Source organism: Sceloporus occidentalis, unplaced genomic scaffold (genome assembly GCF_023333645.1).
Source record: "Sceloporus occidentalis isolate IW3139 unplaced genomic scaffold, rSceOcc1.0.p SCAF_412, whole genome shotgun sequence".
Taxonomy (NCBI): Eukaryota; Metazoa; Chordata; class Lepidosauria; order Squamata; family Phrynosomatidae; genus Sceloporus; species Sceloporus occidentalis.
The window spans coordinates 139,467-156,983 of record NW_028317392.1 but is presented as its reverse complement, the minus strand read 5'-3'; the positions used below and the strand labels follow the sequence as shown (position 1 = coordinate 156,983).

The 17,517-nt window shown below is 42.6% G+C and overlaps 1 protein-coding gene across 1 annotated transcript in view; it reads left to right on the top strand.

The window, feature by feature from the left end:
* The window catches only part of LOC149272836 (RNA-binding protein RO60-like), a 142,268-nt gene that overhangs the window by 78,808 nt on the left and 45,943 nt on the right, over positions 1-17,517 (top strand). The window contains exons 5-6 of the mRNA XM_089506679.1: positions 4,099-4,215; positions 5,321-5,434. Coding sequence (XP_089362805.1) covers positions 4,099-4,215; positions 5,321-5,434 — 231 coding nt within the window. The remainder of the gene's footprint in view (positions 1-4,098; positions 4,216-5,320; positions 5,435-17,517) is intronic.

The following is a 17,517-nucleotide window of genomic DNA, read 5'->3' as shown; positions in this document are numbered from 1 at the left end:
AAAGGGAGGTTATATAGGGAAACTATTCCCGCAGAAGGGCAAGAGCCCTTGGAAACAGAAAGACAGCTGGTGGGGCCCCAGAGGTATAGGGACCAGCTGCTGAAGGTGGCTCATGCCATCCCCATGGCTGGGCACCTGGGTGTGCTGCGGACTATGTCCCGCTTGTCTCATCATTTTTATTGGCCTAGTATGGGCACGGATGTGGCAAATTACTGCCGCTCCTGCCCTGAGTGTCAGAGGGTAGGAAAGCCTGGGGAGGTGGGTAAGGCTCCCTTAATTCCTCTTCCCATAGTTGGGGAACCGTTTGAGAGGATAGCTGTTGATATTGTGGGACCCCTTGCTATTCCCAGTAGTTCAGGCAAGCAGTATATTCTAACCGTAGTAGATTATGCCACTCGCTACCCAGAGGCTGTAGCGCTGTCGTCTATCAGGGCTGACAAGGTGGCCGATGCTCTGTTAGGCATATTCTCCCGTGTGGGATTTCCCAGAGAAATATTGACCGATCAGGGCCCCCAGTTCACCTCTGATCTGATGCAGTCTGTCTGTAAGAGGGTGCAAGTAGAGCATTTAATGACCAGCCCCTACCACCCCCAGACGAATGGCTTGTGTGAAAGGTTTAATGGGACCCTAAAACAGATGCTGAGGACATTTGTAGAGTCACAGGGGAGGGATTGGGAGCGATACCTTCCACATCTCCTGTTTGCTTATAGGGAGGTGCCGCAGGAATCCACAGACTTTTCCCCATTTGAGCTCCTCTATGGACGTAGAGTGCGCGGTCCCCTAGCTCTGATTCGCGAGGGATGGGAAGGAGACTTGGGGGCCCCAACGACGTCTGTTGTGGACTACGTAATGCGGTTTAGGGGAAAAATGCAGACCTTAATGGGGGAGGTGTGTGAGAATCTGAGGGTTGCCCAATCCAAGCAGAAGCACTGGTATGATCGTAATGCCAAAGAAAGAGTGTATGAAGTGGGGCAAAAGGTGCTTGTGTTGATACCCACGAGGCAGAACAAGTTGCAGGCGGCATGGGAAGGTCCGTTTACTGTGCTACAGCGGGTCAATGATGTAAACTATGTGGTGTCTTTGGATGAGAGGGGGAAAAGGAAAAAGGTATACCACGTAAACATGATGAAAGCATATTATGACCGGGAGCCTACTGTGTTAACTGTATGTAGTTTGCCTGCGGATGAGCAAGAACCTGACCCCCTTGTGGATTTGTTGGCTTCAACCAGGGATTTAGAGGGCATTGAGATAGCCAAGGTTAATACCCACCTAACAGAGACTCAGAGAGGTCAGCTACATGAGGCACTTAGACCTTACCATAAGGTCTTCACGGGGAAGCCTGGCAGGAGACACCTAGTGACACATCATGTTGACACTGGGGATCTCAACCCCCTCAGACAGGCTGCCTACAGAGTATCCTTGGAGGTGAAGGCTGACATTAGGAGGGAGATCGAGGAAATGCTGGAGCTGGGTGTAATTCGGAAGCCTCACAGCCCCTGGGCCTCCCCAGTAGTATTAGTCCCCAAGAAGGATAAGACCACAAGATTCTGTGTGGACTACCGGCGGTTGAATCTGGTAACTGCATTTGATGCTTATCCTATGCCTCGCATTGATGCGTTATTAGACCAACTAGCTGGGGCCAAATTCCTGAGTATTATGGATCTCAGCCGCGGGTACTGGCAGATCCCGCTGACCCCTGAAGCCAAAGAGAGGTCTGCCTTTATCACCCCTTTCGGGTTATATGAGTTCCAGGTGATGCCCTTTGGGATGAAAAATGCCCCTGCCACATTTCAGCGACTCGTTAATCACCTGCTAGAGGGGCAGGAGGGGCATGCGGTAGCATATCTGGATGATATTGCGGTGTTCAGTGATACTTGGGAGGAACATTTGATTCATTTAACAAAGGTTCTAGACCGCATAGCAGTGGCTGGGCTCACTATAAAACCAGATAAGTGCCAGCTGGGCATGGCAGAAGTTCAGTACCTGGGGCACAGAGTAGGAGGAGGGACCCTACGCCCAGAGCCCAGTAAAATAGAGGCTATAATGGCCTGGCCTGTCCCACAGACTAAAAAGCAGGTGATGTCATTCCTGGGTACTGCAGGATATTACAGGAAATTCGTACCACATTATAGTACCCTGGCCAAACCCCTAACCGATCTCACTAAGAAGGCACCCCGGAGTGTGAAGGGGCCTTCAATGCCTTAAAACAGGTCCTTACCGACTCCCCTGTACTACAGGCCCCTAATTTTCACAGACGGTTCCTAGTACAGACCGATGCCTCTAATTATGGGCTGGGAGCTGTGTTGAGTCAGGTGGATGAGAAGGGGGATGAGCACCCTGTGGTATATCTCAGTAGGAAGCTGCTGCCAAGGGAAGTGGCCTATGCCACCGTAGAAAAGGAGTGTCTTGCTATCGTTTGGGCCTTGCAAAAACTACAGCCATACCTATATGGACGCCAGTTTACTGTGATTACTGATCATAACCCCCTACACTGGTTACACAGGGTGGCTGGGACAAATGGGACACTTCTCAGATGGAGTCTAGTTCTCCAGCAATATGAGCTTACAATACAGCACAAAAAGGGGAGTACACATGGCAACGCCGATGGTCTGTCACGCCAAGGGGAGGATCCCACCTAATACGCAAGGTAGAGGCATGTGAGCCTCCTCCCACTGCGTCTCTTATTTGGGGGAGGTGTCACACCAACCGGTGTAGTACGTACGTGGACTGGCTACCCGGTAGAGATGGCACAGCCAATTTCAGTATGTGAGGGGTTAATTCGATTGTATAGGCATATGGTGCCAAAAGGTCTTTTTAGATAAATTGGTCTTTTGAAGCTGGGACTCCAACCAAGGCCCTCTGCAAGGTGTGAAATTTCACGGGGAGGCGGTGCCTTTAAGTCTGCTAGCCGAGTCATTCACCATATGCCTGTATCCCCTCATATATAATGAATTTTTTGATATGCTAAGTGACCACTAGCAGTCAGGAAAACCATTTCATATCCAGGTCATATCCAACACATATCAATAATAACTCATATATTCATTATCATACCTCCTTGTGTGCATACCTAGAACGGGGAAAGCGCACGTAGGGTGAGTACAAACATGGCAGCGCCACTTAACCAGTTTGGAAGGAATTGTGAAGTCTATGATGTCTAGTCATAAGTAGCAAGTGTGACATATCTATGGACTTCACAATTTACATGAAATTCATAAGTGCATGAATTATGGCTGTGGCGAGCACAGGAGGGACGATAAAATGAAAATAAGTTATTTGGACTGATATGTTTCCACCACACAAGGGGGAGGTCACTTATGGTACACCTTCCATACGCTTATACCACCTCTGGGCCGGCTTGGAAACTCAAGATGAACTGGGAAAGAGTATAAAGTTAATGAGAAAAGATTGGTCAGTGTGCTTACTAGGGGCCAAGATCTAATTTTGAGTAAGTCGCCATATTTCCTTGCCGGAGCCCTACGGACAGAAACACTGTTACTTGACCATTCAGTGAGTAGTTAGGTTTTCTGTAATTTTCTCCTTTTTATTTTTATCTGTTGGTGTTTATCATCTTTTTGTGTATGCACTGTGATTTTTTTGTTCAGAATAAATATTCCTTTATTAAGTTCTGCCTTTGTCTGGTAAAGACTTACGTTACCTGATTAGACCATTTTATTAGTAATTTTAAATCACGTAATTATTGTGTTAAATATTCTGTGGGTTTTTAGTCTGATTCGCTTGGGGTACCAAGGCACCCCATTTCTAAATTGTCTTGGTGGTGGCAGCGTTATTTTGATATTTGTTATATCATTATAGTTAATTGCGAGTGGTATTAAGGGTGGATATTTTTATGTTTATCACTATTTCCGGTCTAGGGCAGACAGATAGTGAATTTTAACCCTTTTACCACCAGAACCAAGTCACGCGCACGCTTGGAGTAGAGTGCGTTCGTGACAATATGTTCTTAACACTCAAGTTGCATTCAGGCCTAAAATGTGTAGAACAGAATAAAAGTAGAAAAACTACACCTGTATTGACATTATAGTCATATGAATTCATAGTAAATGTCAAACAATTGTACATCTTTATTATCTTTAGATGGTAGAACCAACAGGAAAACGTTTCCTTCTTGCTATAGATGTCAGTGCATCCATGGATCAGCTAGTTTTGGGCAGTACCATCAACGCCAGTACTGTAGCTGCAGCAATGTGTATGGTGAGTAAATGTAATCTATTGTTACTGGATTACTACTGTTTTCATTAATTAGTGGCTTGTGAGTTGTTATTGTCCGATATGTTCTTGTTTTAAATATGTTCCAAGCATGGCTTATGTAACGTAAGTAAATGTATAGGGTCGTTTTTCTCAATCAGAGCTCTTTTGAAACAAAGATAATATTCATTCAGACTTACCTTTTCCAGCATTAGGAACAAAATGAGGCATGATTTTGAAGTAATCGTTTAGTTTATGTATTTTCATATGATTATGATATCTTGTACAGTAAGCAGATCCATCTAGATCCATACTTGTTCTTCCAGATTTAAAAATTGTCGCCTGTTTGTCACCCTTGAGACATGTAGTTGTCCACCGTAGCTTTTACAGAGCTAAATGATAACCTCAACTCATGTGACATTTTGCTTTAGAAAATGAGCTCTGAGTTCAGGTTTATTTCTGAAGTGAAAAATATTAGAAATACTCAATTTCGCAGAATGTTATCTGATGCACAATTTGCCTCACATTTTACATTTATTTAACAGCAAACCTGTCCTTGAAAATGCAGTTAGAAACTTACACCTGTAAAGTGTGAGTTTTTAGCAATATGCCATCTTTTTTCTTAAAAAAGAAATATAACTTACTCTGGCTAATATCCATAGACACATAGAATTTGACAGCAGATAAGGACCATTCGGCCTGTCTACTCTGCCCATTTTCCTTATGTAGGAGACTCAGAACCTTATCAGTCCTTGGTGTATTGTCTTAGATTCAGTAAAGCTTTATGCCAATCCCACAAATGTTTTAATTCATTCAGTGTATTAGCCTCTATCACGTCTGATGGACGGTGGTTCCATTACCCTCCCGGTAAAGTAAAACTTCCTTAAAATACAGTTAAACCTCCGTCCCTCTAGTTTTATATTATGACATCGTGTGTTCACATTTTTCATCCTTTTCAATCAAAAGGATCTGTTAAATCCTTTAAAATATTAATATTTAAACCACATACTGTCTCATCTCCTGTTTTTCAAGTTTATTGCCACAATAATGACTTGAGATAAACATAACAGAATATAAAAATGTCTACTTTTCTGTTATTTTTATTCTGCAGCTTGTTGCACGCACTGAGAAAAACTCTCACATGGTTGCCTTTTCTGATGAAATAGTTCTGTGTCAAGTAACTGCAGATATGAATTTAACTGAAGTATCAGAGAAAATGAGTGATGTAAGTAACAGAAGGGAAATGCACATTTTCTGAAACAGCTAAGGCAAATTTAAAAAGCTGCTCTTCTTTTTTTTTTTTTTTTTTTTTTTTTAAAGAATGTCAAGTTTTGACATTTTAATTTAGGTCTATAAATCTCTCTTCCCACACTGTGAAGAACAGTTTGCTGCTTCTTCTTTCTGATATCGCATTAAGCTTGTTTAGCAGATTAAGGGGATGAGCTTGAAAATACTGTACCTGTATGTAGCCATAGGTGTCTAAGGCCTAGCAGACTCGAGTATATTATTATTATTATTATTAATTGTTCTGTTTGATTCTATCATGTAATTGTCTATGAAAAAATAGTAAAATATGGTAACATTTTGAAAAAAGCACTTTTGCTCACTTTAATTTGAAAATGTTACTTTCTGTAAAAGCCAATGAAAAAACCTGCTAAAACCTGATTCTACGATTTGTCCTGAGTTTAGAAATCCCCAATGATTTTTGCTTTTTTGCTAATCCAAAACCATTTTTTTCAAATCTGGTAATCCTGTCCCCATGTCCTATTTAGGGCATATTTAATGCCAGCCGATAGAATTTACCCCAATCAAACCATATATTTTTAAAAACTAAACACCCCAGGATATTTCAAATAGTGGTGTTTTAACACTTTACATGCCCTAATTCTACCACCATTCTTTGTGGTTTGTGGCAGTCGTTTTGTTGTCGTACTTTAGGTATGAATTTATAGCTCCTGATATGTCACAGCCAAACCACGCCCCTGTATGTGTTCATATTTCCCTGAGTTCAGTAATACCAGCCATGCATAGATTTGTCAGGTTGTTTGGAGGATAAAAGGCCACATTTGAGAGGTAAGAATTTTTTTCTTTTCATTTTGACATCTGGTCACTCGGTGCCTATGTCCTAATTGGGACATCTTTGAACCAGGGCTATTTAATTTTCACCATCAAACCATACATCCCAGGGGTATTTGAAATGATAGTATTTTAAGTTATTCCATGCCAGGATCTTTGGGAAGATACGGTGTTTATTTTAGCACTTGCTCATAAAAATAAACTTTATTATTTATTTTTTTTTGTTGGGACTTTCTGGTTCCCCTGATGGTGTCATCACTGCATAGTAATTTTTAAATGCTACCACATTTTTATTTAATTTTTTTAACCATTTTTGTTTTGTTCAATTCTTTTATTAAAAACATTATGGCTCTGGAGAGGCAAAATCTCTTGCAGTGATGCTTGACTGCTCTACAGTGTTGCTGTAATGCTTCAATGTTGAGACATTCAGCAATACAGAGGTCCTTTCCCCGCGGGCATCAATGTCCACCTATACTGTATGGAGTTGGATGCCTGATTTAAACCGAGCTCAGGAGGTGATTTTTGAGTGGTTTCGGCAGTACATCATGCTGTGCCCCACCATGTTTTGTTGTTTTGCAGCCGCAAGGAAGCACTGATTGACGGAGAGGGGCACCAAGCTTGCGCCTCACTGTCCTCCGTGAGGCCTATGTCTTGGTCGGGGTGCCGGCATTTCATGCTGAGTGCCGGAATATGACATCATATTCCGGCACTCAGCAGTGAAGCAGCGCGTACTGCAACACAGTAGCGAGACAGAGGCCTTTACGCTCCCACCACAGGACTTCTGTAAGGTAAGTGAACTACAAAGGAGGAGAGGATGGATAGTGAGAAGAGGGTGTAGATAGTGGAGGGGGTAGATGGGGGGACAGGATAGATAGAAAGGAGGGTAGTAAAAACATTGAAATAAAGAGTCAGAATGAGTGAGAGAATGAATTAATGTGTGGATACATTGTGTGAATGACCATTACATGAGTTATGGTGGGTAAAGGTGATGGGAAAACCCTTCCACTAAAGTTTTAGGGGTATGTAGAAGCATTATTAAACACTCATCCACAGACAACAGACATGTGTCAGGATCTGTGTACCGGACCCCGATGGAGTAACTCACCCGAGTACCCGCTACACGCGGGTACCGGATCAAGCGCTGTTCCTCCTGCATCTTCATCCAGCTGCAGCCAAACTGCTTCTAAGAGCGCGTCCCCTAGCCACTTTACCCATCTCCAGACGGATACAGCAGAGTGCACACTCGGTTGACGTCACGCCCGGGGGCGGGACATCTTCCGAGCGGCAAGTTTAAAACTCAGCACTGAGCTGTGCTTGGCACCAAGACACATATAGGAAGGTACATATGAACAGAGGCACCAGACTACAGGAACTAGGATGGAAATACCTATGTATATGAAGGCACAAATAAGCCCCCTGACGAAGCTCATTGCAGTGAAACGTATGTTGGGGTTGGTACGTTTGGACTTGGCACCATTCATTACCAGGCTTTTTGCTGTTTTCAGCCTTGCTTCTAGGTTTGGTTAGTTACTTTTGAGCACCGATGTACCATTGCTGTATGTTATTTAATTTGTTCCTTTTCCCTTTATCGCTGTGGTCATCCTTGTGTTTCTTATTTGTGCCTTCATATACATACGTATTTCCATCCTAGTTCCTGTAGTCTTGTGCCTCTGTTCATATGTACCTTCCTATATGTGTCTTGGTGCCGAGATGCTTTTATATTATATATATTTTTTATATGTATTTAAATCATATTGTTTATTAAAGATTTACTTTGTATATACCTTTTTTCCTTACGTGCTCTCCTTGCAATAGGTTTTGGTGTTTATATATATATGTACAGTGCACATACCTCTACCATTATTGGTAGTTTGTTCGTTTTTGGTGATTATTACTTCTCCAATTGATCTTTACCTGCTGGGTTTGTGTATTATTATGTTGATCTATATCTGTTATGCTATGTTTCCATACATTATGTATGTACACCTGCAAATACAGGGTTTGAATGTCTAATTCAGTTGATCAATACCCACAGTGCTGTTTCCATGTGTTGCTTGTTTTAGCTATACCTTCAGTGCTGAGTTTACATGGGATTTCCAGTTGATCTATACTTGCAATGCTGGGTTTGTGTGTTATTCTGTTGACCTATACCTGCAATGCTCTGTTTCCGTACATTATTTCTGTATACCTGTAAATACAGAGTTCTTATGTCTTTTTCAGTTGATCTATACATGCATGTGCTGTTTACATGTGTTTATTTGATCTATACCTGAGCTTCAGGGAGTAAGTAAAAGAGAGGTATAGTTTAGTGAATGAGGGGACAAAGGGACTCTGGGGATGATTAGGGGGAGAGGACCTCTCAATGTCACAGAAAGGTCAGAAATAGGGAAGACTGTACTGACTCTCACAGTCTTCTCCTAATCTGCAGTCAGTGTGGGAAAATATTTGGTGCGGGAGCGGGGGGAGTGGTTGCATGCTAGGGAGCGTGGAGCAGGGGCCCAAGGAAATGCCTGCCTAGGGTCCAATTTTTGCAATATAAAATATATTGGCAACAGGGTCTAGTGCAGGGGTCAGCAGCCCTTGGCACGCATGCCACTCATGGCACGTGGGGTGCCAATGAGCGGCACGAGGGGCTGCCGACTGCTCATCCTGAAATGGAAAGCCGAGGTTAGAATCTCTATGGCTTTCAGCCAACATTGCATAGATCGCAAATGCGACCTGGAGTTCTGCCTATCAGCCTGCAGCTCTGCTCTCACTTCGGCTCCCGAGTGCTCTTGCTCCAGCCCTCGCACTCTGCCAGCCGCATTCCTCTGCCTGGCTGAAATATTTGGAGGTCACAGAGGGGCAGAGCAAATCTGTGTGAGGCTTCTTCTTTGTGTGAGCCAATCAGAAACTGCAGTGTGAATAAGGGGTCACTGCTGGCTGTCTCACAAGATTGGTGATTACCTCTGTGTGCCACTACTTCTGTGTCAGGTACATTACTTTAATTACATTACATTACTTTTAATTCAAAATTATAACTTACATTTATTTACCTGCAGCTAGTGCCACTATTCTAGTCACATAGACCTGCTCATCAGGACATATTATTATTATTATTATTATCCTTTATTTATATAGTGCCAACAGTTTACGCAGCGCTTAATACAATACATAAATTCAAGGGATATGACAAGACAAGAATTGACAGACTAAGACAAACCGATACATTTGGTGGAGAGAGCCCTGCTCGCAAGCTTACAATCTAGAGGGAAATGGGGTGACAAACATAAGGCATAGAGAAAGGGTGAGTATTGTGGGGGTTGTATCGATGACAAGGATGTTCTAGCAGCTAAGATGGTATGCTTCTCTGAAGAAGTGGGTTTTTAGATGTTTCTTGAATGTTGGGAGGGAGGGAGAATGCTGAAGGTTCCTTGGGAGAAGATTCCAGAGATATGGGGCAGCTCGAGTGAAATCTTGTAGACGGGAAAAGGAAGAGGTGATGAGTGAGGAGGAGAGCCTTAGCCCATGGGAGGAACGTAGGGATCGAGTAGGAGAGTATTTGCTAATGAGGTCAGAAATGTACGGAGGAGCAGTATTATGGATGGCCTTATATGTCAGTACCAGGATCTTAAATTTAATTCTAAAGGTAATTGGGAGCCAGTGGAGGGTTTCACAGAGGGGGGAAGCAGAAGAGGAGCGACGTGCAAGGAAGATGAGCCTAGCAGCCGCATTAAGGATAGACTGTAGAGGAGAGAGTCGAGACAGTGGAGTGCCAACCAGAAGAGTGTTGCAGTAGTCAAGACGGGAAATGATAAGGGAATGAACCAGGGTTTTTGTGGATTCTTGGGTGAGGAATGGGCGGATACGAGAGATGTTTTTTAGGTGCAAGCGGCAGGATCTGGCGAGGGACTGAATGTGAGGGATGAAGGAGAGGTTTGAGTCAAGGATGACCCCAAGGCATCGGGTCTGGTTAGTAGGAGAGATAGTCGTGTTGTTAATAGGGATTGTCCCCAAGAGCTTGAAATATAATTCAAGTTTGCATTTCCTAAATAATTTAAGTAAAGATTATAAACAAATAGTAACATAGTAACATAGTTCATAAGGTTGAAAAAAGACCAAAGTCCATCAAGTTCAACCTATATACATATTGTGTCCCTACTGTGTTGATCCAGAGGAAGGCAAAAAACCCTTATGAAGCAGATGCCAATTGCCCCATACCAGGGGGAAAATTCCTTCCCGACTCCAAATATGGCAATCAGAATAAATCCCTGGATCAACGTTCTGTCCCTATTAATCTAATATCCATAACTTGTAATATTATTGCTTTCAAGAAACACGTCCAGGCTCCTTTTGAACTCTTTTATTGAGTTTACCATCACCACTTCCTCTGGCAGAGAGTTCCATAATCTCACCGCTCTTACTGTAAAGAACCCCCGTCTGTGCTGGTGTAGAAACCTTCTTTCCTGCAGCCGTAGAGGATGTCCCCTTGTTATAGATACAGTCCTGGGTATAAATAGGTCCTGGGAGTGATCTCTGTACTGTCCCCTTATATATTTATACATAGTTATTAAGTCCCCCCTAAGCCGTCTTTTTTCCAAACTAAATAACCCCAATTCTGATAATCTTTCTGGGTACTGTAGTCCTCCCATTCCCCTTATTACTCTGGTTGCCCGTCTTTGAACCCTCTCCAGCTCCACTATATCTTTCTTGTACACTGGTGCCCAGTACTGTACACAGTATTCCATGTGTGGTCTGACTAGTGACTTGTACAGGGGTAGAATTATTTCCTTGTCGTGGGCATCTATGCCCCTTTTGATGCACCCCATGATTTTATTTGCCTTAGCAGCAGCTGCCTGACACTGGTCGCTACAGGTAAATTTACTGTTAACTAAAACTCCTAAGTCCTTTTCCATGTCAGTCGTCCCCAGTGTTTTCCCATTTAATACATATTCCCAGCCTGGATTTTTCTTCCCCATGTGCATAACCTTACATTTATCTGTGTTGAACCTCATCTGCCACATCCCAGCCCAAGCCTCCAACCTATGCAGATCCATTTGTAATCGTGCGCTGTCCTCTATTGTGTTAACCACGTTACAGAGCTTAGTATCGTCTGCAAAGATTGATACTTTACTATGCAATCCCTCTACAAGGTCATTAATAAATATATTAAAAAGAATAGGACCCAAAACTGACCCCTGTGGTACCCCACTAGCAACAGTCACCCACTCAGAGTATGTACCATTAATAACCACCCTCTGTTTCCTATCACTGAGCCAGTTACTTACCCACATACACACATTCTCCCCCAGCCCAAGCATTCTCATTTTATGTACGAGCCTTTTATGTGGCACCGTATCAAATGCTTTGGAAAAATCAAGATATACGACATCCAGCGATTCACCCCGATCCAGTCTTGAGCTCACCTCCTCATAAAAGCTGATCAGGTTAGTTTGACAGGACCGATCCCTTGTAAACCCATGCTGATATGGAGTCATACACTTATTTTCATTGAGATACTCCAAAATAGCATCTCTTAGGAAACCCTCAAACAGTTTACACACAACAGAAGTTAAACTAACAGGCCTATAATTCCCCGGGTCACTTTTTGTCCCCTTTTTGAATATTGGCACAACATTTGCTATGCGCCAGTCCTGGGGAACAGACCCTGTCACTATAGAGTCCTTGAATATTAGAAATAGGGGTCTGTCTATTACATTACTTAACTCCCTTAGAACGCGGGGGTGAATGCCATCTGAACCTGGTGATTTGTCTATTTTGATTTTTTTTAGGCGGCACTGCACTTCTTCCTGCGTTAGACAGGCGACATGTACTGGGGCATTTATCTCATCCTGCTGTATATTACCTGGCATTTCATTTTCCTCTGTGAATACAGCAGAGAAGAATATATTTAATAGATTAGCTTTTTCCTGATCCCCGTCTATAACTTCTCCCTCGTTACTTTTTAAGAGGCCAACGCTTTCATTGTTAACCTTTTTACTATTTATATAGTTAAAGAACATTTTGGGATTTGTTTTACTCTCTTTGGCAATGAGTCTTTCTGTCTCCAATTTTGCTGCTTTTATCTGATTTTTACATATTTTATTTTTTTCCCGATAGCTTTTTAGTGCTTCCTCACTGCCTTCCTGTTTTAGTAGCTTAAATGCCTTTTTTTTGCCATTTATTGCCCCCTTTACATTTTTATTTATCCACATTGGTTTTCTCTTGTTCCTGACTCTTTTATTCCCATATGGTATGTACCTTTCACAGTGAGAATTTAAGATATTCTTAAAAATCTCCCATTGAGCGTCTGTACTCTTGTTTTTGAGGACATTTTCCCAATTTACAGTGTTAAGGGCTTCTCTTAGTTGATCAAACTTTGCCCTCCTAAAGTGCATAGTTCTTGTGGCTCCTCTAAGAGTTCCCTTATTGAAGGACAAGTTATAATGCATCATATTGTGATCACTATTTCCTAGATGTCCCCTGACCTGCACATTAGTTACTCTGTCAGGTCTGTTGGTTAATATTAAGTCCAGTAGGGCGCCCCCTCTGGTCGGGTCCTGTACCATTTGGGACAGATAATTATCCTTACTTATAGTCAGAAACCGGTTTCCTTTATGAGATTCACAGGTCTCGGTTTCCCAGTTTATGTCGGGATAGTTAAAGTCCCCCATAATAACCACCTCATTGTGATTAGCTGCCTTGTTTATTTGCTTTAATAATTGATCTTCTGCTGCTTCCATTATATTTGGTGGCTTATAGCAAACCCCGATCAGTATTTTATTATTTTTCTTTCCATATATTTCTACCCATAATGACTCCACATTATCATTTCCCTCACATATATTCTCCCGCAGTGTGGCCTTTAGGCTGGACTTTACATAAAGGCAAACTCCTCCCCCTTTTCGTTTTTTCCGATCCTTCCTGAATAGACTATACCCCTGTATGTTAACCGCCCAGTCATAGCTATCATCCAACCATGTCTCTGTTATACCCACTATGTCATAATTTTCTTCAGACATTATTAACTCCAGTTCGTCAGTTTTATTGGTCAGACTACTGGCATTAGTAAGCATACAATTTAGAGGTGTATGGTTTTTTTCCCTATGAAGCCTATCCCTATTAACTATTCTAACCCCTCCCTCTGCTCCACCCCCAGGTACATTTATAAGCCCCAGCTCTCTATCTACACTATCTTCCCCTTCTATATTGTAGTTTCCCTCCCCCCCTTCCCTAGTTTAAACACTCCTCCACCCTTCTGACCATCTTCTCCCCAAGCACAGCTGCACCCTCCCCATTGAGGTGCAGCCCGTCCCTACCGTAGAGCCTGTATCCGACAGAGAAGTCGGCCCAGTTCTCCATGAACCCAAACCCCTCCTTCCTACACCAGCTTCTGAGCCACTTGTTTAGCTCCCTAATCTCCCGCTGCCTCTCTGGTGTGGCACGTGGTACAGGTAATATTTCAGAAAATACTACCTTGGAGGTCCTTGCCTTAAGCTTGCTACCTAAGTCCCTGAAATCATTTTTAAGGACACTCCGCCTCCCTCTCACTTTGTCATTGGTGCCAATGTGCACCATGACTGCTGGGTCTTCTCCAGCCCCTCCCAGTAATCTGTCAACCCGATCCGCGATGTGCCGAACTCGAGCGCCAGGCAGACAACACACTGTTCGGCGATCCCGGTCTTTGTGACAGATCGCCCTGTCTGTCCCCCTAATAATTGAGTCCCCCACTACCAGCACCTGTCTGGCCTGCCCTGCGCTCCTCCTTCCCTCCTTACTGGAGCAGACACCCCTCTGGTGGTCAGAGGCAGTGACTTGCTGCAGTACTGCTAACTCTGAACTAACATCCCCCTCATCTGCCAACCGGGCAAACTTGTTGGGGTGTGCTAGATCAGGACTAGCCTCCCTGGCGCTTTTCCCCCTACCCCGCCTTCTAACTGTAACCCAGCTAGCTGCCTGACTGTCCTGTACCTCCATCCCACTATCCTCCCCCACCTCTACCTGCGAGAGAGCTTGCTCAGTGAGCAGCAGACTCCTCTCCAAGTTGTCAATAGATCTCAGTGTTGCCAGTTGCTCCTCTAGACTCAGGATTTGTGCTTCCAAATGAGCAACCCGCACACATCTCGCACAGCAATATGCACCCTCGAAGCGCTGCTCAAGGATTGCATACATTGAGCAAGATGTACACCTGACCGCATTGTCAAACATGGAGGACATCTTGGCAATGGGGATAGCTCCAATAACTGGCAAAAACAGACAGTAAGGCGCAAAATATATATAAATATATTATATGCAATCACAAGGATTTATACTTTACCCTCCTTCTTGCTTTTTAACTCCTTTTTGCTTTTTAACTCCTTCTTTGCTTGTAACTCCTCACTTAGAGATGTCACTTAGGAGATTCGCCCCAGCTCAGGATTCGCTTGTGTGTCCAAGCTAAATGCAACTGCAAAAGCCGCTTGAAAAGCAACTGAAAAATGCTAGCTTGAGTTAGATTGCAAGCTCTTGGAGCCATTTCTGCAGTGATTGAAATCTGTGAGAGACCAGTAGAGATTAGATATGATGTAACCAGTAGACTACACACTGAACCGACCCCCCCCCACATCACACTCAGCAAAAACACAGAATTCACTATGTCAACCACCCACACACAACAGCTATCACCCCCAAACACACATCACAATCAGCCACACAATACACAGCCATTCCACATAACTTCACACACAGTCACTTTTACAGTAGTAGAGCTCTGTAATGCACTCTGCACCACAATACTGAGTTTAATGGCTGTAGAGCTCTGTGATGAAATTATGCACTCACTTGGATGTACTTTAATGTGAGTTCTATCTCTGAGGAACTCTGTGATATGTTCATACACTGCATATTACTGTATTTTATTACTGTTGAGCTCTGTGATACATTCATACACTCCGTACATACATGAATGTTTTATTGCTATGGGGCTCTGTGGTGAATTGATGCACTCACTTTGATGTACTTTAATGTGAGTGGTATCTCTGAGCAGCTCATTTGCTCTGTACATAAGTATGAGTCCTGTATTAGACTTAAATTCTGTAAATTACTATGCGGCTTTACACCAAAACAGGAGTTGCGGGCAGTGGGAGGCTAAGAGGCAGTGATGCTTGACTGCTCTACAGTGTTGCTGTAATGCTTCAATGTTGAGACATTCAGCAATACGGAGGCCCTTTCGCCGTGGGCATCAATGTCCACCTATACTGTATGGAGTTGGATGCCTGATTTAAACAGAGCTCAGGAGGTGATTTTTGAGTGGTTTCGGCAGTACATCATGCTGTGCCCCACCATGTTTTGTTATTTTGCAGCCGCAAGGAAGCACTGATTGACGGAGAGGGGCAACAAGCTTGGCGCCTCACTGTCCTCCGTGAGGCCTATGTCTTGGTCGGGGTGCCGGCATTTCATGCTGAGTGCCGGAATATGACATCATATTCCGGCACTCAGCAGTGAAGCAGCGCGTACTGCAACACAGTAGCGAGACAGAGGCCTTTACGCTCCACCCACAGGACTTCTGTAAGGTAAGTGAACTACAAAGGAGGAGAGGATGGATAGTGAGAAGAGGGTGTAGATAATGGAGGGGGTAGATGGGGGGACAGAATAGATAGTAAGAAAGGAGGGTAGTAAAAACATTGAAATAAAGAGTCAGAATGAGTGAGAGAATGAATTAATGTGTGGATACATTGTGTGAATGACCATTACATAAGTTACACCAAAACAGGAGTAGCAGGCAGTGGGAGGCTAAGAGTGTCAACTGAGTGCTCTCAGTCAATCACTGTCGTAATCTCTGGAATGAACTGATATGGCGACAGGTGGAAGCTCAGTCTCCCACACATCATCATTGGAGGCCGGGCTGCCAGGGACCAAGCTTCTCTGCTAAATGGTGAGCACTTAGTATTGAAGTGGATCCTGGCACCCACGACTCCCAGCAACATAACCACTTAACTATGTTGAAGTGGCTATGGTTCCTACAGTGTTCCTTATTGTGTGACTATATAAATATAACAATAATAAAATGGAAAAAGGATCTTTGTGCCTTTTTACCCTCTTGAAGCCCCAAAAAATGCACCCAAAATTTCCAACTCTGCAGTGTAGTGGTTTTCTGAGAAAGAAAAGCAGTTTTCATGATGTTCCTTTTTGTTTAAGGGATATAATTTTTTTTCAAATATTTACTTTCTCAACCATTCACTCCTCTTTGATATTATTGCCGGCACACCAAGGGACCTGAAGGTACACCACTACCAAAAGGTTGCCTACCCCTGGTCTAGACTTTGAAGATCGACATGTTTAATAACTCTAGACTCAGAGAAAGTGTTCGACCGCATTAACTGAGATTTTATTTTTCAATGTTTCAAGGATATTAAATCAGTGGTTCCAAATTAAAAATGGTACACGACAGGGTTGTCCACTCTCCCCATTGCTATATATTGTGACCATGGAGATTTTGGCAATAGATATTAGATCAAAGGTACCATAGTGGACCAAGAGAAATTTACAATATGTCTATACGCAGATGATGTTCTCCTTACTGTTGAAGACCCAGAAATGTCAATTAGAGAATTAATGATAATTATAAATACATATTCAGATATTTCAAACTATAAATTAAACATAGAAAAATCAGAAATTCTATTTCTGAATGTTCCCACGCAGATTAATCAAAAAATACAACATGATTTTAAATTTAAAGGGTAACTACATGAGCTTAATTATCTCGGCCTGAAATTAACAGGCCCAGATAATTGTAAGAAGATGAGAGTTGGAATCAATTTATTATCACAAAAAATGAATAGAAGGGGCTTAAGTTTCCCCAGGGCACGCATACTAGGCATGTATGATAACACATATATATAATTTACAACTAGAAGTTAGTTACCCAACCCTGGTATAAAATAGAAAAATATCTCATTGAAAAATTTAAAAATTACCAATATGTATGTGGGAATTTCAATCCAAAATACAGGCAAAGATTAATGCAGGTAGTAGTATTATAATTAAAGATACTATAAGTGAATGGTTGAAGATTAAGAAAAAACTTAGGCTCAAAGATAAAATATTAGACACAGGGGGTTTAGATATCATATAACTCAACCTGCATGACATCTGCCTGAATAAATGGAGAACCCATGGAATAGAAAAACTTAAGGACATCTTGATAGATAATACTGTAAAATCATATGACCAACTATTACATCAATTTAATTTACCGTCTACAAAGATATT